The 24,498-nt window shown below is 39.9% G+C and overlaps 1 protein-coding gene across 1 annotated transcript in view; it reads left to right on the top strand.

Moving 5' to 3' along the window:
* The window catches only part of HCN1 (hyperpolarization activated cyclic nucleotide gated potassium channel 1), a 291,636-nt gene that overhangs the window by 258,021 nt on the left and 9,117 nt on the right, over window positions 1–24,498 (top strand). The window contains exon 6 of the mRNA XM_065406546.1: window positions 5,971–6,211. Within this exon, the coding sequence (XP_065262618.1) occupies window positions 5,971–6,211 (241 nt within the window). The remainder of the gene's footprint in view (window positions 1–5,970; window positions 6,212–24,498) is intronic.

Raw genomic sequence — 24,498 nt, 5'->3', positions numbered from 1 at the left:
TAAATACCACATTGTTTGGTTTAGCTACTCATGTCGTACAACCACTGCAAGTGTAGACAAAGGCTGTGTGTCATCAGCAGTCTTTACTGGTGATGATTTTATGTTTTTCTTTCAGGTCATTATTAAAAATGTTAAGTAGTGTGGAGCCAAAAACCCATCCCTGCAGTACCCCACTAGAAAAACACCTGCTCAGTGACAGTTCCCCATTTTCAATGACATTTTGAGATCCCTCAGCTTACCAGTTTATCATTTAATGTGCATTTAATTTTGTATCATTCTAGATTTTTAATCAAAATATCATGTGATATTAAGTTGAATGCCTTTCAGAAGTCTAAATATATTATATCAACACTATTACCTTTATCAGCCACACTTGCATCCTCACCAAAAATAAATATCAAATTAGTTTGACAGGTTTTATTTACCCACATTGATTGGCATTAATTATATTACCCTCCTTCGATTCTTTATTCATCAAGCTCAATATCAGCCGTTTCATTATTTTTACTGGGAGCGATGTATATAATTACCCAGATGGTGTATTTACCCTTTTTAAAATATTGGTACAACATTAGATTCTGGAACTTCCCCAGTTTCTAAGTCTTACTGAACATTAACTGTCCAGAGTGCTCCTCGTCACTGGCATAATTTTGTAAAGCATAATGGTTGCTGTAAATTCCCCCAGCTAGAGTATTTCCTCAGGGACCCCTCCAGTGCATCCCAAGCACATCACAATCCAGCTCCATCATCTCACGCCTCTGTCACACTCTTTCCCTGCTCTAGCAAGTCCTCCCACTCCCGCCATCAGGGGCACAAGTGATGTAAAGTGAGCCATGCCAGCTCTACGCACCACATGGAACAACTCCTTATGTCCTCCCTGTCGTCCTAAGGAAGTTCTCCATCCACTGAGCACTGGTGTACATCTCCCTCTAACAACCAAACCACAACCAAGATATAGTCTGATCAGCTTTATGTGCTGGGCCCAAACAAACTGACAGTCCCATGATTGTCATAGCAACCACTGCCCTTTGGAAAGGTCATCAATCATCTTCAGGCGTATTGAAGTCATACAGAGCAAGAAGATCTGATGATTTCAACAAAGGTTGAACAAAACTGTCAGGGAATCCAAGGTGCAATAGGGCAGTCTGTAAACCAGTGCTCATCCCATTTAAATCTTATCCTGAGACTGTCTCTGTGCTGATTTCTCTTTAACCACTTTATATATAAATATTTTCTCCCTAAGAATTCACTCAGTTGGGTAGTTTTTTGGTGTGGAGGGGAGGAGCAAGAAGCTTGATCCTGATGGTACCATATCTTGTAGCACAGTCTGGGTCCTATCCTGAAGAACTTACTTGGGAAAAACTTCTGAGAGAGATTTTTCTGTGTACAGAATTCAGGACTGAGTACTGTTCCTTCAGTTTGTTCTTACCATTTCTTGAAATACCAAACTATTTCTTATAGTGCTTTTCCAATTAGATAAACACACATCCATAATCTTTACTCGTTTCTATTTGCCCAATTAATACAAGATGCAATAAATGTAATATGATATACAAGAACTTCAGGTTACTGCATGACTTGTGATTAAGACCAACAAAAAAAATCTATATTAGTCACCTTGACAGATCTAAATAAAAGAACAATTTAAGGAAAAACAAAGCACTTAAAAATGTCATTTTGTTGCTCAGTCTTCATGCTTTTCTCTCTCCCTTTCTGGTAATTTTCCACCTTCTCACATTTTAAATAAGGGAATTTTGTATTTTAGCTTAAGCTCGTATGGAAATAAAAACACATAAAATGAATGCATTCCATAGAACAATAATGGCTGAAATTATTACAGCAGTGGTTGTATAAATCAAAGCAGCCACAAGACAGCCTTACCTCATAAACTTTGTGTGTGTGTGTATATATATATATACATGGTTGTGTATACGTAGCAAGAAAGAGAAGTAGATAGAGAGATGAGTTCTCGAGAGGAAATATATATTTTCAGAGAAGGAGAAAGACTTATAATTATGGTTAGATGTATTTTCCAAGTAGACAGTGGTTCCCTCTCTCTTGGAGTTGGAAGCTCTCTATGTGATGGATGGGCTCCCCCTTGTATCCTTTTATGTCTTGCTCTGGAGTTATTTCCATATTTCACCCATCACCTCCATTCTCTCCTTCTCACCATCACCTTTCCAATTTTCTTATTTCCTCTTTCCCCCCCCCTATGATTTCTTATTAATTCTTTCTCTTCCCACCCCATCCTGCCTTTTTGCAAGGTTTTTCCTCCCCTTCCCTGAAGATCCCACTTCACAGTCTTTCTCACAATTCACTTTCGTTTCTCCTCCTGTTCTCTCTCTCCTCAATCCTTCTTCTTTCTGTCTTTCCCCTTTTTTCTCTCATTTCTCATCCCTTATCTCTCTCTCTCACTGAGTTCCATCTTCATTCTTTCTCCCTGCTGTTCCATCCATTTCTCTCTCCCCTTCCCTTCCTGTCTGCCAGCTCGCTGTCATCTTCTCACTCTCCTGGCCTTCCAGTTCCCACACCTCTCTTCTAGCTCTCTTACAAAGTCTACCCAACTTGTCCTCTTTCCCTGGTGGCTTCCTTTCTCTCCCTCCCTGCGCTTACAGAAGAGATCAGTGCTGTTACCAAAACAGAAAACAGGCTGGGGTCAAATGACTTGATGGGAGGCTGGTTGAAATCATTGGACAGGCAAACAAGGAACTGCCAGCTATTGTCTTCTCCCTGGCTTCAGCCAAAGCCAAATTAAGGCAATCTGATGTCCCAGGCACACTTGTGACATAGCTCCACCCCCAAAGCTCCACCCCCAACTGTGAATGGATATGTCAGGGTGCTCCCTTTCCAGAGAGGGAAGTGACAGTAGCAAGGAACCCCCTAATCCCCACTAAGAAGTGGCAGTAGGGAGAAGAAGTGGGTGTCTCTTCACCCCTCAGAGAGACAGGAGAGGCAGCAGGGCTTTCCCTGCAATACTTACCCATCATATGGGGTGTATCTACTTGGGTGCCTGGGTCACTGCACTCTTCTCCTCCTTCCTCTGATGGGCAGTGTCAGCAGGACCCCTGGGAACAATTATTCTGGATTCCTAGCCCCCCATGGAGAAGAACTGGACATTTCATACCTTTCAGAGCTCTTGTTTCAGGCTGTCTGCAGACTCACATGGACATCACAGCATCAGTTTACACTCGCTTCACATTTTCTAGCTTTTCTTTGCAAACACGGGCTAGAGGCTTTTTTTTTTTAAATGAAAGCTCAGAGTCTGATGTCATGTGAGTCCAGGAGCTAAGGCCTTAGGACTGGGACATATGCCTTAATGTTGCTCTGGCTTCCACCAAAGATAAGCAATGATTTTGTATTTTGAGAAGGAGCAAGGCAATTGCCCCAACTCTCAGTCGTCTCTTCTTCAGTCCGTCCTGGTTTCCTCTGCTGCTATACTCTACTCCTAACACTGGTTTCATGGGAGCTAATCAGAGTAAACACAGGGAAAGGGTCAGTTTTTGGAGGTGAGATGTTCCTTCTATTTATTTTCTACACTACCATTGCCTCTGACTAATTGGCTCCAGCAGTCACATGCAGCAAGAATCACTATGCCCCACCCTGTGCAGTGGGCTTATGCCTTGTAAGGGAGCCTGACTCATGGGTTGGGAGCTAAGACAATAAGAAAGAAAACTGAGTAAAGGAGAGTGTATTTTCTCTCCATTGCTTAAAGAAGAGCTTGCAAATAAAACTGAAATCCTGGCCGCATTGAAGTCTATCTGAGGTTTGTCATTGATTTTAGTGGTGTCAGGATTTTACCATCTGCCTTTTTGCACCAATTAGACCCATTTTGCACTCCTTAGAGCTTTACTTTTTGCACATCTTATTTTTCATTCACTGTCTCAATACTTCCTGAGCCAAAGCTGCAGTCTCCAGCCATTCTTTGTGTTATATATATATGGAAATATACCTCTCTCGTAGAACTGGAAGGGACCCTGAAAGGTCATGGAGTCCAGCCCCCTGCCTTCACTAGCAGGACCAAGTACTGATTTTGCCCCAGATCCCTAAGTGGCTCCCTCAAGGACTGAACTCACAACTCTGGGTTTAGCAGGCCAATGCTCAAACCACTGAGCTATCCCTCCCCCTCTTTCTCCCTGCTGTGTTATCCTGTAATTTTTGTTTGTCCCCTGATCTCCCAACCCAAAAGAAGAAGAAGAAGCTGAAGGAAAAGCATATATAGCACAGAGCTATTGAATTGTTGAGACCAAGGTCAAAGGGAATGACTATAGTTCTCCTTCTGAAGAGGCAAAGTCCCCTTGTCCTTAGAGACCCTACTATTTTCACCTTGTTATTACATAGTGACATTCTCCTGAGTGAGTGTCCTAAGATGTCATAACTCTGTCCCAGACGTAGGAGAAGGAAGTACATTTGCTCTGGGCTTCTTTTAGTGGGGAATAAGAAATTGATGGGAATAATAACTTCCTGCCACTGGGACTCTTGTTTTGCCTTGTGCTCTTCTTCCAGTTTCCAGTTTTTTCATGTTGGAGGATCCATTCTTTAGTTTGGATTTTCTCTCCTCACTCTTGTGCCATACATGTGCTTCTTCGTTGGTCAGCAAGTAACACAAATCTAGTAAAACCTAAGGCAATCTTTGTGATTGGCGCCATCTAGTGGGAACCCTTAAAATCTTCCTAGATGACATTACCTCAGTATTTGCTGCATTACCTATAAACCTCCTTGTACTTGCTGTAGTGAACGCCTAGGATACCCTGCTGTTACTGAAGTAACATTGAGCTTTCTAAGGCAATTGGCATGATATAAATAGTACCACCGTTTTCATGTTTTTGTGTTTTAATGCAGTTGTGCAATTATATACAGATGATCATATATAACATTGTGTCAAACTGTTAATACATTGGTTGCTAACTGTACCCAATGGGCTGTGTCCTGTTGGAATCCCTCTTCATGTCCAATACCAATCAATCTCATGAAATGTTCTTCAGTGTGGTAGCTTGTAAACCCAGTGCATGGAATTGAATATATTGTCCAAGGGAGTTTTTTAATGTAAGAAAAGTAAGGTCTGCAAGATTTGTCGTAGAAATCACTTTCAGGAATGACACATATTTAAATTTAAAACAGGTAGCGTATTTAATCTTGTAGTGTTCTCCTTAATGGCCCTGCTAATGCAAATTGGTTTGCTACCTTGGACCCTTAAAACCCTCATGGAGTCCCATGAAATCAACAGGATACTATGTGGATGCAAAGGTCCACTTGTATGGATTCCTTTGCAGGATTGTGGCCTATAACTCTATGCTTAGTTACCATAAGTTCAGATCTGATGGTTCCTGATCCAAAGACATCTTTCCATTGACTTCAGTGGGCTTTGGAAGAAGTCCATAATGTACATTTGTGTTACCCCTAAAGCTGCCGCAGTTGTATAGATACCATTGATACAAATGTCAAAAATAAAAGTTCAGATTTTCTGCTGGTATAACTTCATTCAATTTATTGGAGTTATGCCAGCAGAGAATTTGTTCCATCTTCTTTTGCAAGCTGTGCCCTTTTTACAGAGTTTTCAGTGGCTGTAATTCATATGTAGTGTCTGTTTGTCCATCATTTTTCTTAATAGCCAAGGAGAATAAATAAGTTACAAGGAGACCCATGAAGAACCTACCTTTCACCTCAGTGATATAGAAATAGTGGTGTGGCTTCTTTTGTGGGGTGGGGAAGTTTGAGTGGTTGTTTTGGTTTTTGTTAGTTTGGTTTGGGTTTTTTTTGTTTCATTTACCATTTTAGTAGCAACAGGAATGAAAATGACTAGAAACGAGCCACAAAATGAAAGATTTATGTCTAATAAGCACACACAGAATTTCTACTGAAAAAAAGTCTTGTCTTATTGTGTACACTCTTTTTTTTTTGTTGGTTTTACCTACCCACTCTAGAATGTCTATTTGCTGACTATTACTATCATTATGTTTCCCTACCATTTAGGAGATAGTCAATTTCAACTGTCGCAAGCTGGTTGCCACAATGCCTCTTTTCGCTAACGCAGACCCCAATTTTGTGACAGCCATGCTGAGCAAGCTTCGCTTTGAGGTGTTCCAACCCGGTGATTATATTATCCGAGAAGGGGCTGTGGGTAAAAAGATGTATTTCATTCAACATGGTGTCGCTGGTGTCATCACTAAATCCAGTAAGGAGATGAAGCTGACAGATGGCTCTTACTTTGGAGGTGAGTAATAAGGAAATGTATGATAACATACGGGGTGAATGTGCTAGAACAAAACAAGTTCAAATGTCAGACATATAGAGATATTAGAATGTGTCTAGTGAGCATTTGTTGCCTAGAGAATTCTTATGGCAGAGAATAGTGTTTTTAGTATTTTTGAATAATACGTTTAGAGACTGCTTCCCATTTCAGTGATAGGTTATCCTCTACAGTTAGTAGCTTTCTCAGGTATTTCCTAAAGTAATATTCTCAATTAAACTGTCTGATTTCAAAGTGACATTGAATTAAGAGCACTCTTAGGTAATGTGCTGTATATTACTAAGAATGCAATAATTTGCAAAGTAATTTTTAACAGACTGAAATGTTTCTAAGGTAAAATAAGCATAATTCATCTTCTTTAAAGTGGGTTGTGGGTTTTTGGACACCAATGTGAAAGTATATCGACATGATAAACTCCAATGTATAAAAAAGTTAGAGAGTTGATAAAAGACCATTAATATATGGGATTCTTCTGATATCCTCCCTGGAGCTTTCAGACTGGTATTAGTGCTCTTACACTAATTTTTAACAATCAGCAACGATTAGAGTTCAAGTATGTGCTGTCATAGACTGGCATCTCTAATGGACTAGACAGCTCCCTGTTAGATGTAAGTTAATAAGAACTAAACATAAATTTTGGTCCAATTTAATTCAATTCACTGGTAACCCTAATGAAAATCAGATTTCCATTTAACTGCAAGTATATGAAATATTTACATATGGATGAGGATATACCTTTTTACATATAATATCTGACCAGCATGAAAATATATCAGCTGTGATAAGATATTCTAGTGCAATAGAATAGGAATCTTCTACTAACAATAGTAGCAATAGGCCTGATTTTCAGAAGTGCTGAGGACCTGGAGCTATCATTAGCTGCAACTGGAGTTGCAGGTCTGGCTCATAGCTAGTTAGTTTTTGTATTAATTTTAGCTGAATCCCATGAAGCATTGAAAAATTATGTCAAAAGCCTTTCAGAATTGTTTAGTTGCATTTAAAGCCTAACAAGTGACATTTAGATGTACATAAATGAAAAGCTCAGAGCTGTGAACTTAGCTCAGTTCTTGTTTGAACTGGGGCATGTAGTTCTTTAACCAATTTCATCTTACAGAAGTACGTTGAAACCTCTCCTACTGTCCTGGCCAGCAGGCCTTGTCACTCCACAGTAGCCCTTTCCAGGTGATTTATGCCAGTGCTTGCAGTATCCGTTAAATACAGGAATCATGTGCTTATCCTATCATGTGCTTGGAGGCAAGTCACAAAATTGTATTTACTACAGAGTGGAGATTAAGGAGAAAGAAAAGGTTGAAAGATGAAGAAGTAAAGCAACCTTGGTCTCCTTTAGACTTAGGCAGTGCACCTAAAATTTCCTGATTCTGAGAGTGGATGGGCAAGGAGCTGTATTCTGAAAATGTCAAAAACACTTCTTCTAGACCAAAAGAGCAAAAATGCATGTCTATATGCTGTGTTGACTAATTGCAGCAGCATTCCCGAGGACACTACAGTATCATATCGTGAAAGTCCAGAATACGTCTTATACCCTAAAAGGGAAACACCAACATCCTGCTGTGGGTCAAAAAAACGTGAACCAAGTTACAAAAACATAGAACAAAACTTAAAACAAAGGAAACTCAAAGTTCTGTTCTATATCAATGGCTGTAAAAATTATTATAGATGGAGCTGAAAGTGATGCCTACAAATAAGGCTTTATGACATTTTCCCCATTAAAAGACTCTATTTTCACTTGCTTATAACTTTGCCAAACTTCAGCCAGTTGGAATGAAATTTTCCATACTTGGTGTCTGCCTTAGGCTCAGTATTTTTTTTAAAAGTTTCAACAAAAGGGCTCGGATGTTTCTGAGAATAAAGGGAAGGGGAAATACGTTTTGCTCACATTTTAAAAACTCCAGTTATGGAGATTCCACAATCTCCCTAGACAATATATTCCAGTGCTTAACCACCCTGACAGGAAATTTTTCCAAATATCCAACCTAAACCTCCCTTGCTGCAATTTAAGCCCATTGCTTCTTGTTCTATCCTCAGAGGAGAACATTTTTTCTCCCTCCTCCATGTAACAACCTTTTATGTACTTGAAAACGGTTATCATGTTCCCACCTCACTCGTCTCTTCTTCAGACTAAACTAGGGTGACCAGATGTCCCGATTTTGGGGGCTTTTTCTTATATAGGCACCTATTACCCCCGACCCCCGTCCCGATTTTTTACACTTGCTATCTGGTCACCCTCGACTAAACAAACCCATTTTTTTCAATCTTTCCTCATAGTTCACATTTTCTAGACCTTTCATGATTTTTGTTGCTCTTCCCTGGGACTTTCTCCAATTTGTCCACATCTTTCCTGAAATGTGGCTCCCAGAAGTGGACACAATACTCCAGTTGAGGCTGTATCAGTGTAGAGTAGAGCGGAAGAATTACTTCTTGTGTCTTGCTTACAACACTCCTGCTAATAAATCTGAGAATGATGTGTGCTTTTTTTGCAACAGTGTTGCACTGTTGACTCATATTTAGCTCCACAATGGCCCCTAGATCCCTTTCCTCTGTACTTCTTCCTAGGCAGTCATTTCCCATTTTTTTAATGTGTGCAATTGATTGTTCCTTCCTAAGTGGAGTACTTTGCATTTGTCCTTATTGAATTTCAACCTATTTACTTCAGACTATTTCTCCAGTTTGTCCAGATCATTTTGAATTTTAATCCTGTCCTCCAAAGTACTTGCAACCTCCCCCTCTCCGTCCCAGCTTGGTATCATCCGCAAACTTTATAAGTACTCTCTATGCCATTATCTAAATCATTGATGAAGATATTGAACAGAACTGGATCCTGACTGATTCCTGTGGGATCCTACTTGATATGCCATTCCAGCTTGACTGTGAACCACTGATAACTACTCTCTGGGAATGGTTTTTCAATTAGCTATGCAGCCACCTTAGAGTAGCTCCATCTAGGTTGTGTTTCCCTAGTTTGTTTATGAGAAGGTAATACGAGACAGTATCAAAAGCCAAGATATACCACATCTACTGCTTCTCTACTATCCACGAGGCTTGTTACTCTGTCAAAGGAAGCCATTAGGTAAGTTTGACACAATTTGTTCTTGACAAATCCATGCTGATTGTTACTTATCACCTTATTATCTTCTAGGTGTTTGCAAATTGATTATTTAATTATTTGCTCCATTTTCTATCTGGGTGCTAAAGTTAAGCTGACTGGTCTGTAATTCCCTGGGTAGTCCTTATTCCCCTTTTTATATAGTAGCACTATATTAGCTGTTTTCCAGTCCTCTGGAATCTCTCCCATAACTTTTCGAAGATAAGAGATTAAAAAGACTGGGACTTTTCTGCTTGGAAAAGAGACGATTAAGGGGAGATATGATAGAGGTCTATAAAACCATGACTGGTGTGGACAAAGTAAATAAAGAAGTGTTATTTACTCCACATAACACAAATGAAATTAGTAGGCATCAGGTTTAAAACAAACAAAAGGAAATATTTCTTCACACAATGCACAGTCAACCTATGGAACTCTTTGCCAGAGGATGTTGTGAAGGCCAAAACTATAACAGGGTTAAAAAAGAACTAGATAAGCTTATGGAGGATAGGTCCATCAATGGCTATTAGCCAAGGTGGGCGGGGACGCAAAACCATGCTCTGAAGTGTCCCTAGCCTCTGGGAATAGGTGACAGGGGATGGATCACTTGATGATTACCTGTTCTGTTCATTCCCTCTGATGGATCTGACATTGGCCACTGTCAAAAGACAGCATAGTGGGCTAGATGGACCATTGGTTTGACCCAGTATGGCTGTTCTTATGTTCTAATCGTTAATGGCTCCGATATCTCTTCAGTCACCTCCTCGTGTATTCTATGATGTATTTCATCAAGGCATGGCGACTTGAAGACATCTAACTTTTCTAGCTTATGTTCTCTATGGTAGATGTCCAATCGCTACTAAACTCTTTGGTGAAAACTGAAACAAAAAAGTCATTTAGCACTACTGCCACTTCCACATTTTCTGTTATTGTTATTGAGTAACGGGCCTACTTTGTCTTATTTTAATCTCATTTTGTGCCTTAGCCTTTCTAATATTATCCCTACATGCTTGTGTTGTTTGTTTATATTCATCCTTCAGAATTTGACCTTGTTTCCACTTTTTGTAGGACTCTTTTTTGAGTTTCAGATCATTGAAGATCTCCTGGTGAAGCCAGGGTAGTCTCTTGCCTACGTAATGGAATAGTTTGCTCTTGTGCCCTTAATAATGTCTTCTTGAAAAATTGCCAAATTTATTGAACTGGTTTTCCCCTTAGACTTGCTTCCAATGGGATCTTACCTACCAATTCCCTGAGTTTGTTAAAGTTTGTCTTCTTGAAATCTATTATCTTTATTGTGCTGTTTTCCCTCCTACCATTCCTTAGAATCATGAATTCTATCATTTCATGATCACTTTCACCCAAGCTGCCGTCCACTTTCAAATTCTCAACCAGTTCCTTCCTATTTCTCAAAATCAAATCTATAACAGTCTCTCCCCTAGTAGTTTTCTCCACCTTCTGAAATAAAAAATTATCTCCAACTTGTATAATCTGTGCTCTGCTGTGTTATTTTCCAACAGATGTCCAATATATAATATTGTGCCAATTTTTACAAAGGGTAAATGCAATGGCCCAAGTAATTACCCAGGTAATTTTAGGCCTGTCAGCCTGATGTTGATCCTGGGCAAAGTAATGGCGTGGCTGATACAAGACTTGATTAATAAAGAATTAAAGGAGGGTAACGTAATTAATGCAAATCAACATGGGTTTATGGAAAATAGATTCTGTCAAACTAAATTGATATCATTTTTTGCCTCAATTACCAATCTGGTTAATAGAAGTAATAGCATTTTCTTAACATACTTAGAAAGGCATTTGACTTGGTACCACTTGACATTTTGATTAAAAAACTAGAATGATATAAAATTAACTTATTAAATGGATAAAAACTGGCTAACTGATGGATCTCGAAATATAATTGTAAGTGGGGATTGTCATCGAGTGGGTATTTCCAGTGGAGTCCCACAAGGAATGGTTCCTGCCCCTACATTATTTAATATTTTTATCAATGACTTGGAAGAAAACATTAAAATCATCACTGATAAAGTTTGCTGATGGACCAAAAATTGGAAATGGTAAATAATGAAGAGGACAGGTCACTGATTTAGATTCATTGGGATTGTTTGGTAAACTCAGTGCAAGCAAAGAAATGTGTTTTGATGCTACTAAATGCAAATTTGTATATCTAGGAATGAAGAATATAGGCCATACTTACAAGATGGGGTACTCTATCCTGGGAAGCAGTGACTCTGAAAAGGATTTAGGGTTGTGGTGGATAATATGTAATTACTGGAAAGAATCTTGTTATATAGCCTTGATCCAACACATCACTTAAGCATAAAGTTAGGCATGTGTTTATGTGCCATGCTGGATCAGGGCTAGTACTTAAGCATGTGCCTAACTTTAACTTTATGCTTAAATTATGTGCTGGATTGGGATCTATGTTTCTGGATTAGGAGAGAGAGAGAGAGCTCAAGCATACTTTTCTAGTCATAGCCTCTTAAGTAGTACCTACTAGAACAGATACTTCTGGGAGCCAGTTCAGTGCTCTGTTGTTGTTTTATTTGCTTTCTTGCTCATGGACAAATGGCTGCTTTCTCACCATTGTCCTGATCCTTCTCTTATTGAAATCACTGGCAAAACTCCCACTGAATCAGGATCAGGCCTTATGTCCCCAAGCCAACTGCCTCTAGCTGGTGTCCTCTCCATCTGGTTCCCTACCTATGTTTATATAAATCTGTCCTTTATTCAAATCCCAGGAAACACATTCCAAGCAACTATAGTCCTTTTTACAGATATGCTTTTCGAACCCAGGGGAATCAGATATTGACCAATTGCTATAAAAGCTCAAACCAAAGCCACTTTCTCTATAGTTTCTTTTTAATGGTTTCTTCATTAAATAGTTTCTAATTACTGATATACAAAAGAATGCAGTCTGATACATATCTATACATCATTTGACAGGGTACATTTTTAATAATTTTAACCCTTTAGGGTTCCTTAATGATGTCCTCTGTGTCTGCAGCTGGAAAGGATCTTAAATTTCAAATGTTCAAGTGTTCACTGATTGTGTCCCGATTAAGATACCTATTCAGCTGTGTCTTTCTAATTCCTCTCCTACATTGATCCTTCCACACCTCTTTTCTATTTTCTCAGGCTCTCCACTGGCCACATGGCTAAGATTGTGAACTTCACCTTTTATTGGTTCATAAATTGCTCAAAATCTCAGTTTGCTGTCATCTTATTCTGAGAACTTCCAGGGACTAGACATAAGACTAACAGAAAGAGATGCATACCTGATTTTTATGAAGGGCTGGCTCAAAGTTTAAGTATCCAGTGAACAAGTTCCTAGCTTTGTGAGAGAAGACAAAATATATTTTGTGCAATTTATTCAAAGTCAGAGAAATGCCACCTACTCTGTTGGACAACCTTATCAGGGTAGTACCAGTATAAATAAAGCAGATTTTTGTGCCTGCTGACATTTTAATTTTCTTAAAATAGACTATTCATTAACATATTTATGGCATCTTACTTTCTCCCCTGGTTATTTACAATAATACTGTTCTCTGTGTATCTCATGGCACACTGTGGGGTTTTTATATTTTATTTTTCTTAAGTTATTGACTATCTTTTTAACAGTAATCCTTCCATACTTGAACATCTAATAAATTGTATCTTCTGTTCACTTCAGCCTGGTGAAGACCAATTAGGCAAAACTATTTTGATCTACCTATTATTTATAAACTTCTTCCCCATTTCAGGAGCGTAACTGTCAGTATATTTTAGGTCAGTACAGTGGAAAATAATACCACAGGAAATGTTGAGTCACTTTAGATTATATTTTGTCACTCCTGTTTTTCTGGGTGCACTGTAGGTAGCACATTTTTACTGGGGTACATTTAAGCAATCATAGTATAATGTACCTCTAAACTCAGGAAGAAATTGCCATTTAAGGGCCTGGTTATCCACTGATTTGCACCTTGTCATTTACACCTCTGCAGGGTGATGTGACAGGGTTTTACACCCACTTTACACGAGGGCAAATTACTATGTAAATTTCAAGGCATTGGAGAATTAATGCTTTCAGGGTATACACCCCAATCCAGCATAGCATTTAAGCACATGCTTAACTTTAAGCACATAAGTAGATCCATTTAAGTCAGCAGGACTATGAACATACTTAAAGATAAACGCATGCTTATATGCTTTTCTTGATGACATTCTTTGTCCTCATACCAACTTATGCATATAAATATAGTTTTCAATTGAGCTACATTGGGCTGGATTTTTAAAAGTAGTGTCTGTGTACAGTTGCTGATAATATACTTCCAGTTTTAAACAAACTATACAGCAATTGTGTTGACATGACTGATTTGGACTAGTCACTGTATTGTGTGTGATATTGTATACCATATTTTGCTGTGGTTTTTTAAAATGGAACCCATTACACGTGGGACCAGAAGTAGCAACTTTATGTGATTTTTTTTCAGGTAACCTCTTTGTGTTATTGGAAGAGGATATGGAAGTCAGGCCATTGTCAGAAACATGCAGCTGATATTTTTAAGGCTTTTTTTTCCACACTAGATCAAATCTTAAAGATCGATAATATATAAACATCAAATGCTCTTCAGCACAAATTATGGCCCTCGCTTCTATGCAGACATGTACAAATCATGCTAGAAGTGGTATTGAAAAGTAGTTTTAGTAGTGGACACAAATGAAGATCAGAATACCTCTATAGTTTGGGGATAAGAGAGGGCTCAGAATCGGATTTTGCAAGTGACACCTATCTTTATAATGGGCCAAAGGAAAACTCAGATCCAAACTTTTGAGTGTTCAGGATCCAGATCTTAATTTTGCAGTTTAAACCTAGTTAAGCGAGGAGGCCCTTACATTGTGTATAAGAAGAATTTAAGAAAATTGAATATAAACAGAAAAGTTTTCATTAGATGTTTGATTTCAATTAGAATAATTTTATTTATAATTAATATTATTTATTAGTAGTATTTTAATATTTGTGCTCAGCCTTGTACAAAATGCAGAAAAACAAAGTCATTGCCTGAGGAGTTTACAATCTAAAGACAAAATTTTCAAGCTAGCATGCCTAAGATTGAAGCTAACCCTAAGACATCTAAATAAGTGGCCTGGTTTTGAGAGGTATTGAGCATGGCGTCAACAAAAGAAGCTGTGAACAATGGGAGCAAAGTCAAATATGGTTGCTCCACATCTCCGAAAATACAGGTCACTTACTTAGACACCTAACTATACATTTAAGTTCCTAACTCTTGGCACCAAAATGTAACATTTTTGGCTTTAAAAAACAAAGCGAAATCAGACAATGAACGTACTACGAGACTCACACATGAGAACCAGAAAGTGCAACTGACCAGAAAAAGACCAAAAACAAAATTAAAAATTACTGGCCTGTTTTCATTGTTTAAGTTGAGTGAAATACACAAAATAAAGCCGCAGCATAAATGGTGAAATGTAAATTAGATTTAGATAGAATATTCAGAAAGTTATGGGTGTCTCAAAATGAGGCTAGAATGGAAATAGTTTTGCATCCTTAATTATAATTGATAATGGCCAGCGTCCCTTTTAATAATCATAATAATAATACAAAGCACTTTACACATTCTAGGCTTTCCCTGATGAACTGCACCTCTGTTAAGCTAAAGCTTTCACAACTCCTCAATATGTATTCCCACATGCTCCAATGTTGATAGCCTTCCTGACAAAAAATCTGGTTTGGAAGATAGCAGTATTGTATTCCTTTTCCTTTCTTTTTAAATTTCTTTTCTTTTCTGTAAAAATACATCTTCTCTTTGAGATTTGTTTGCATTTTAAATTTTGTTGATGTGCAAGTGATTCATTTAGTCAGATATCACATGGTCCTTTGATCCCTACTGACCCTTATAACACTGGATTGGGAGGGATGTCTTTCATTTATCAATGACAACAGAATGTCAAGATCCTTTTGCAACATCAATTTCAGTTTTGTTGCCAGCTGTTCATGAATCAAAAATCTGAACAGCTGCGTAGCACAGCATATAGTTACTTTTGTAGAGAATGGAAACCAGTACTCATTTAGACTGCCTCAGCTACATTCAGATTGTAATCTGGATACTCATGGCTGACACTATAGTGTGTAGTCTATTCAAAAAGACCTAAAGTAAAGTACAGAATCTTTCATGGTTTTACAATTTATGCCCCAGTGAGAAATTGATAAGGTAGGTCCTACTCGAGGTTTGCAGGGAATTAAAAAAAAAAAAAATAGAGACAGAAATACTGAAGCCCAACATTCAAGAAACCAAACCTTATCATATAAAACATTTTCTCTCCCTTTCTGTTGTGGAGATAGCTGAGTGAAAATCTAATTCCCACTGACTTCTGAACTAGAAGAATAATAGTGGATAAAGTTTACAATGGACCCAGGAGTGTGAAATTGTATTTCCAGTTCTGTGAACGGTGTATTAGGAAAGTTGATGACTGAATCCTTTATCCAGTCTTTTACTAGTAGGGAGGGAAAATCCTTGGCTTGCAGATAATTGCCATAAAGTTGAGGAGCAGAAAACTCCTCTGTTAAGCATTAAAGCCCCATTCATAATAGTTTAATTATTTCTTGATGCATTTAGAATATAAAAAAAGAAATAACACCAGCATGCTAATATCATGTCCATTTCACCTAACAAAAAATGAAAATATTAGATTGCCTGTCCAAAACATTTAGATTGCTGTGATTCTCTTTCCTCCTTCAGCTGATGAAAGCTGCCATATGGCCTAAATAGTGGCTTGCCTATTTAGACAACAATGTAATATACCTAGTGCATGATGAAACACCAGCTCCCTGCTGAGAAATTGGAGCAGTAGTCAGCTTTCCTCAGCTGGAAGGACACTGTTCATTATATCCTGCAATCTGGATTCTGTAGCAGACAACAAAAGACTGAGCAGGACTTTATTCAAAGTTCTTTAGCTCACAAATACGTAGCAGATTTAGAAATCCATGTAGCATCTTCCAACCAGTAGTACTTTATTTTAATGTGCAGAGCCATCATTAGAATAAATAGCAGCCAGTTTACTTAATCATCTCTGTACCAAAGTTATCTGTAAAGCAAAAATCTGCCTCTAGAGCCCTCTACAGTTTCTGATCTTTGGCTCCTACTTCAAACGAAGTATGTGCACATATTTCTGACATGCCATCTACCAAATTGTTGGATGTTTCTTTTTTTAAAACTACTATTCTAGCCCATCCCTAAGCTAGGGTAGTGTCTGATATGATGAACAGGGCCAGTTCACATTCATCTAAAGTGCCAACTAACCATTTGACTCATTTCTCTTTCTTGTATCAGCATAATTCATCTCTTTGTCACCAAATTATTGCTTCAAGGCAACTGCACACTGTTATGTTGCTAATTTGACTTTATTTTCAATCTCTAATCAAATGTTAATGTGACATTGCAAGTTGAGTAATTATATTCTGAGTGTAATTTATATAGGAAATGAAGTGACAATAACTGGATAGGTGCCACTGTGTCCGCTAGGCTTTACTGCTTCTTGAAAAGAGAATGGTGCCACACTTTTTCATAGGACCATACAACTGGAGATAGAAAAGCCCTGTTATGGCATCTAGTCTATCTCCCTCCTCATTCACCAAAGGGCATTAACTTTTATTCACTGGTTTTAAGCAATGGCTCCTATGCATGATGCTGGAGTTGGATTGCCACCACCTTCACAATAATTTTCTGTAAGGGCATTGGGCAGAAAATGGCAAAAAATGTTAACATCAAAGGTGGCATGTTGATACAATTAACTACGGCCATGATCATCTTCCCACTAAAATCAATACTAAAAGTCCCACTGATTTCAGTGGTGCTGGGTCAATACCTATATGTATACCTCTGCAAAGTCCTAAGTTCTTCTTTGAGTGATGGTCCCTATTGTATTCCACTGTGGGTCGCGGGTGAGCACCATGCACCTGGAGCCGGAGCATTTGAAAATAGTGCCTATTGGTCCGTGCATCAGTGCGGGTGGGGCAGACCAACCGCCTCTCAAGTTCTTTCTCACCGCCGCATGGTCTGGGTGGGAACCTCCAGTGTCCGTAGCTTCGACTTCATCCTACAAAATAAGAATTAGGTTTAGTTTTGTAAATAGGTTTTACAGTTTTTATAGTCTATAGTTTAATGTTTTATGGATTTATTGATATTTAGATTTAGTCTCTCAGGGGATCTCCCCCCAGCCCTGTATTCCATTCGAGTACTAGACTATGCCCTGGATTCTGGGCTTCAAACTCTTCACTTTGTGCCTGCATACCTTCTGAGTCAGCAATGACCATCGTCCTGCTTGTATTACCTTGGGGAAGCCCACATCACTGTGAGGTGCAGTATCTGCCCATCATTCCCCAGCCATACCCAAGAAGGGCAGGAACTTTGTCTCTGCAAATACCTCATGGAGAAGGCCAGGAGGGCCCAGATCAGACCCAGGCCATGGAATCCTGTTGTATGTTGGTCTAATTCAGTAAGGAGTGCACCTTCTGCTGCAAAATCTGACTCTGGAGCAGGAGATTCAACCCCACATACTCTCTGTTGGGATGTTGTTGGGAATCCTGGAAGCACTCTCAGAAGCATGAGACTCAGGCCTGGTCTACACTGGGGGGGGGGAGGGAGAGATCGATCTAAGATACTCAACTTCAGCTACGAGAATAGCGTAGCTGAAGTTGACGTATCTTAGATTGACTTAGAATCACTTGCTTCGCGTCCTTGCGGTGCGAGATCAACGGCCGCCGCTCCCCCGTTGACTTTGCTTCCGCCTCTTGCCGAGCTGGAGTTCAGCAGTCGACGGGAGAGTGATCGGGGATCGATTTATCACGTCTACACTACACGCGATAAATCGATCCCCGATAGATCGATCACTACCCGCCAATCTGGCGGATAGTGTAGACGTACCCCAAGTCTTCCTCTAAATCCACTTCAAAGAAGTCAGATTCGGCTCTAAGCAAGCCCATCAGCTCGGCCTGTGAGGACTTAGCATATCCTAAGTCCCAGAGGCACAACAAGAAAGCCCATAAGCACTGGTCTACATCAGTACAAGACTGTGATCCGTCAGTACCGTCATCCTCAGCACCTCCAAACCCAGGATCCATTGGCATTGACAAGTCCAATTGCCATCAGCTTCAGGCACCCTCTTCCTCTTCAGCTCCAGGGGTTTGAACAAGTAGAACCGCTTTTACATGAGGGAGATCTGAATCCGTTGCCACTCCACAAAGCATTTTCTCTGGATGGAGTTTGTTGCCCGTTCCATACAGAGAATACAAGTCCCCTCCAACGGCACTGATGGTATTGCTACTGGAACCGGAATCAGCATTCTCTTCATTGGGAGATTCCTAACCACCCAGTGAACCTTTGGGGACTGCTCTCACAAGCATATCCTCAAACAAGAGGTGAACTCCCTATTACAGCAAGGAGCTATACAACACATCCTTCCTCAATACCAAGTCAGTGGGTTTTACTTGACTTATTTCCTGGTACCCAAAAAGAAGAGCAGTTGGAGACCAATCCTCGACCTTTGCCATCTCAACTGCTTCATTCGCAAGCTCAGATTTTGCATGTTCACATTCGCAACTGTAATCCCATCTTTAGAAAAGGGCATGTAGTTTATAGCTCTCAACATGAAAGATGCCTACTTTCACATAGATGTTCATCACACTCACGGATGCTTCCTCAGATTATGGTGGGCTCTGTCCATTTTCAGCACACAGTGCTCCCTTTCTGAATAGAGACCTCCCTCAGATTCTATACCAATGTATTCTTGGTACTAGCAGCTCATATCAGACGATGTTGTCTCATTATCTTCCACTATCTCAATGACTGGCTCCTTGTCGCCAAGTCCCACCAGGAAACCTATGTGCCAACTTCTGTGATGCTGCACCTCCTTTTCTCACTGGGAGTCAGAGTAAACAGAAAAATCTGTTCTTAACCCCATACAATCTCTGAACTTCATCACAGCCACCTTGAATTCTATCACTGAAAGAACATACCTGCCCCAGGACAGATTCCAGCCCATGAAAAATATCATAGCTCAGATCACAAACAACCCTCGAAAACCAGTCAAAATATTTCTTTCTCTTAGGTCATATGGCCTCAGGCACCTAGGCCACCCTGTTTGCAAGGCTCCACCTTCATTGCCTTCAAATGTGGCTGCAGTCAGTATACTCTCAAAACCGCCATTACAGGAACCTCATTATAATAACCAAGATAGTGTCTTTCCTGCTACAAATGGACAAATACTTGCCCGATATATGTAGGCGTCCCCTTTATCCCTTCTTCTCTGGAAAGAACCATTATTACAAATGTGAAAAATATCATAGCTCAGATCACAAACAACCCTCGAAAACCAGTCAAAATATGTCTTTCTCTTAGGTCATATGGCCTCAGGCACCTAGGCCACCCTGTTTGCAAGGCTCCACCTTCATTGCCTTCAAACGTGGCTGCAGTCAGTATACTCTCAAAACCGCCATTACACGAACCTCATTATAATAACCAAGGTAGTGTCTTTCCTGCTACAAATGGACAAATACTTGCCCGATATATGTAGGCGTCCCCTTTATCCCTTCTTCTCTGGAAAGAACCATTATTACAAATGTGAAGGGATCCCCAGGGTACAAACTGGAACTATGGGACCACTATGCCCCTTAACTCTCCAGCTTGGGTTGTCTCTCACAATGCTATGCCAGTGACAAACAGCAAACCCCTCCAGGCACCGTGAACACTCAGCCATAAGCATGTGGAGACTCACATCCAGATAAATTGTATTAATGGTCTCTAAACCACTCATGAATCATACAGAAAAAGGCATTAGCTAATCTCCCCAGCTCCCAGCCATGCACCCAGAACTATACTGTTTTACACTGCTCAAGACTCCCTTGGACAGTGCAAGCTCATTAATTAGTTCGCCACTCTGACAAAGGGTAGTGGCTCTTGTTAACCTCATCTGAAATTCCCCAAGCACGTCAACCAAAACCACATTGTTTTAGGTAAAATATAAAACAGATTTATTAACTACAGAAAGATAGATTTTAAGTGGTTATAAGTAGCAGGCATAGAAATAAAAGTTGGTTACAAAAGAAATAAAAATAGAAACGCAGTCTAAATTCTAACTTTAACAGACTAAGCAAGATTTGACTCAGAGCTATTCTCGCCCTAATAGATGTTACAGGCAGCTCATAGTCCTTAATACACAGGCTGTATTCCATTTGAGATAGGGAGGAGAGAGTCCCAGTGATGATGTCCCTGTCCTTTTTTATACTTTCTTGCAGCTGCTAAAAAGATCCTTGCTGTGACGTGGATTAGGCCACCTTCATTGCATACATGCCCTCTCTGAGGAGTCTCTGGGATGGCCATTGGGAGTGGATTCCCCTTAATGGCCCATAAACACATGTCTGGTTGGTCCTGATGTAAATCTGTCTTACTGGGTGCTCCTTTGTTGCCACTGAAAGGCTGACTGTGGATGTTTCCCAACCTGACAACATATTTTAGTAACACACACACAGCAAAACTTCATAACTTCAGATTCAATGGTAACACACATAATTCAACAGGATATTAATGTTCAACAAATCAAGACTTATTAAATGATGCCTCACACATCATAATCATATCACAGTGGTGAACATGGGGTTCCTGGTTGCTATTCTGAGGTACACAGTGTCACAACAAATGCATCCCTATTAAGTTGGGGAGTCCACACGAAAATCCAAATAGCATTAGGTACCTGGACACCTTGGGAGTCCAGGATGCATACCAATATCCTGGAGTTGCAAGACGGTTTCTTCCATTCATCCATACTCACCATGTCCTTATAATGTCAGACAATGTTATGACTGTCTTCTGCATCAACAAGCAGGAAGGAGCAAGATCCATCTTCCTGTGAGCAGAAGTGGTCAGCCTGTGGAACTGGTGCATCAGCAATTGAATCATCCTGTCAGCAGCCTCCCTTCCAGGGAAGCAAAATATGGTTGCAGATGCCCCTAACAGATATTTTACAGTCAACCACAAGTGGGAGCTCTATGACTTGGTATCATGCAATACTTTCACTCTATGAGGAACCCCAATTAGGGATCTGTTCACCTCTCAAGAAAACAGGAAATGCCTCACATATTGCTCCAGAGGAGCCCTAGGTCGCCACTCCCAGGGCGACACTCTGCTTCTTCCTTGATCAGATCAGTTCAACTATACCTTCCCTCCGCTACTGCTCCTGCCACGAGTTCTACACAAAATCCAGCAGGACAGAGTCATCCTGATTGCCCACTTCTGTTCCAGGCAGTTTTGGTTTCTCAACCTCCTATGCATGTCACCCAACCCACCTATCATCCTCCCAATGTTTCCCAAACTCCTGACTCAGTGGAATGGCAAGATCAAGCACCCCAATCCACATTCACTCCACCTCAGGGATTGGTATTTGGATGGGCATCCTTCTTAGAATGTTCATACTCCACAACCATGTGAGACATCTTTTCTAATAGTAGAAAGGACTCTGCTAAAAGATGTTACATAGCTAAATGGAGGCGTTTTGTTTCTTGGGCACATCAAAAAGGCATTCTCCCAGAAACTGCAGATATTCCTCTCATCTGGACTATATCCTCTCTCTGAAGACATTAGGATTGTCCATCAGCTCCTTGTGATTCTGCTTGGCAGCAATCAGTGCATACCATCCCCTTCTTAGAACTACTCGGTCTTTGCACATCCACTGACAATAGATTTTGGAAAGGACTAATAAGAACCTTCCCACCTATTCAGAAGACTACTTCCCAGCGATACTTAAACCTTGTTCTCTTGGTATTCAAAGGACCTCCCTTTGAACCTTTAGCTTCTTGCTCCATGTCTCTCTTTTCCTAGAAGATCACTTTCCTTGTAGCCATCACCTCAGCTAGAAGGGTTGGTTGGCAAGTATGGAGAAATGATGGCAGATCCTCCTTACACTACATTCCATAAGAACAAGGTTTCTTTGCTTCTACATCCCAAATTCACCCCTAAAGTATTTTCAGGATTTCACCTTAACCAATCCATTCACTTACCAGTGTTCTTCCCAAAACTGCATGCGTCTGCAGAAAAATGAAGACTCCATTCATTCGATGTTCAGCGGGCCTTAGTCTTTTACCTGAAAAGAACAAAACCAATCAGGAAATCCCCAAGACTATTTGTTGCTATAGCAGAAAGAATTAGGGGGCATATCATCTCCACCTAGAGCAGTAGGTGCAATATACCAAGCAATGCCACCCTTACCGTAAATTAATTAATTGTAACAGTTATGTTTTCACTTATTTTGCTAATTTAAAATGCTCTTGGTAGACATATGCCCATGTCAAAATGAAAGGTACTATATTGATTTGAATCGTATTGCTGTCATATAACAAATACTAAACCTTATGTTTTTTTAGATGTACAGGTAGTATATATAGTGTATGGATGCAGCCCATATAACACATAGATAGCTGTATATGTGGCCCACAATGGTAAATAGGTTAAGAATCACTGACCTATAGGATCCCCAAATGGATCTCTGGCTGCATTCTACTCTATCAGCTATCGAACCCCCCACTCCCTCAAATGGGGAAAGAGCTCGTTCCACCAGAGCACAAACTACAACTATGGCATCACTTACGGATGTTCCCCTCCTTGACATCTGTAAGACAGCCACGTGGGGCTCCATTCACATGTTTGCAAAACATGTCCCAGTACGGGACTCCTCTGCTGATGCCGCCTTTGGGATGGCGGTCCTCCGCTCAGCCCTACAGTCTACATCCTCGCGCCCTCCTCCTACTTAGGTATTGCTTCTCAGTCACCCACGGTGGGATACAATAGGGACATCACTCAAAGAAGAAAAGGAAGTTACTGACCTGAAACTGGAGGGTCTTTGAGATGTGTGGTTTCAATCTGTAGTCTACTATCCGCCCTCCTAAATAATAAGATGGTTGAACTAGAGTGCCTCGTGTTAAAGGAGGATATTGATATAATAGGCATACCAGAAACCTGGTGGAGTGAGGACAATCAATAGGACACAATCATTCTGGGGTACAAAATATATCGGAAGGACAGAACAGGTCGTGCAGTGGGGGGGGAGGGGGAGTGGCACTATATGTGAAAGAAAATGTAGAATCAAATGAAGTAAAAATCTTAAATGAATCCACATGTTCCATAGAATCTCTATGAATAGTAATTCCATGCTCTAATAAGAATATAACAGTAGGGATCTATTATTGACCACCTGACCAGGACAGTGATAGTGACTATGAAATGCTAAGGGAGATTAGAGAGGCTATCAAAATAAAGAACTCAATAATAGTGGGGGATTTCAATTATCCCCATATTGACTGGGTACATGTCACCTCAGGGTGAAATGCAGAGACAAAATTTCTCGATACTTTAAATGACTGCTTCTTGGAGCAGCTGGTACAGGAACCCACAAGGGGAGAGGCAATTCTCGATTTAGTCCTGAGTGGAGCACAGGATCTGGTCCAAGAGGTAACTATAACAGGATCTCTTGGAAATAGAGACCATAATATAATAACCATTTAACATTCTTGTGGTGGGAAGAACACCTCAGCAGCCCAACACTATGGCATTTAATTTCAGAAAGGGGAACTATGCAAAAATGAGGAGGTTAGATAAACAGAAATTAAAAGGTACAGTAACTAGAGTGGACACTTTTCAAAAACACCATAATAGAGGTGCAACTTAAATGTATACCCCAAATTAAAAAACACAGTAAAAGAACTAAAAAAGAGCCACTGTGGCTTAACAACCAAGTAAAAGAAGCAGTGAGATATAAAAAGGCATCTTTTAAGAAGTGGAAGTCAAATCCTAGTGAGGAAAATAGAAAGGAGCATAAACATTGCCAAATTAAGTGTAAAAATGTAATAAGAAAAGCCAAAAAGGAGTTTGCAGAACAGCTAGCCAAAAACTCAAAAGGTAATAACAAAATATTTTTTAAGTACATCAGAAATAGGAAGCCTGCTAAATAACCAGTGGGGCCCCTGGACGATCGAGATACAAAGGAGCACTTAAAGACGATAAAGTCATTACAGAGAAACTTAATTAATTCTTTGCTTCAGTGTTCACGGCTGAGGATGTTAGGGAGATTCCCAAACCCGAGCCAT

The sequence above is a fragment of the Emys orbicularis genome, chromosome 6 (genome assembly GCF_028017835.1).
Source record: "Emys orbicularis isolate rEmyOrb1 chromosome 6, rEmyOrb1.hap1, whole genome shotgun sequence".
Taxonomy (NCBI): Eukaryota; Metazoa; Chordata; order Testudines; family Emydidae; genus Emys; species Emys orbicularis.
This window is presented reverse-complemented; position numbering and strand designations above follow the sequence as displayed.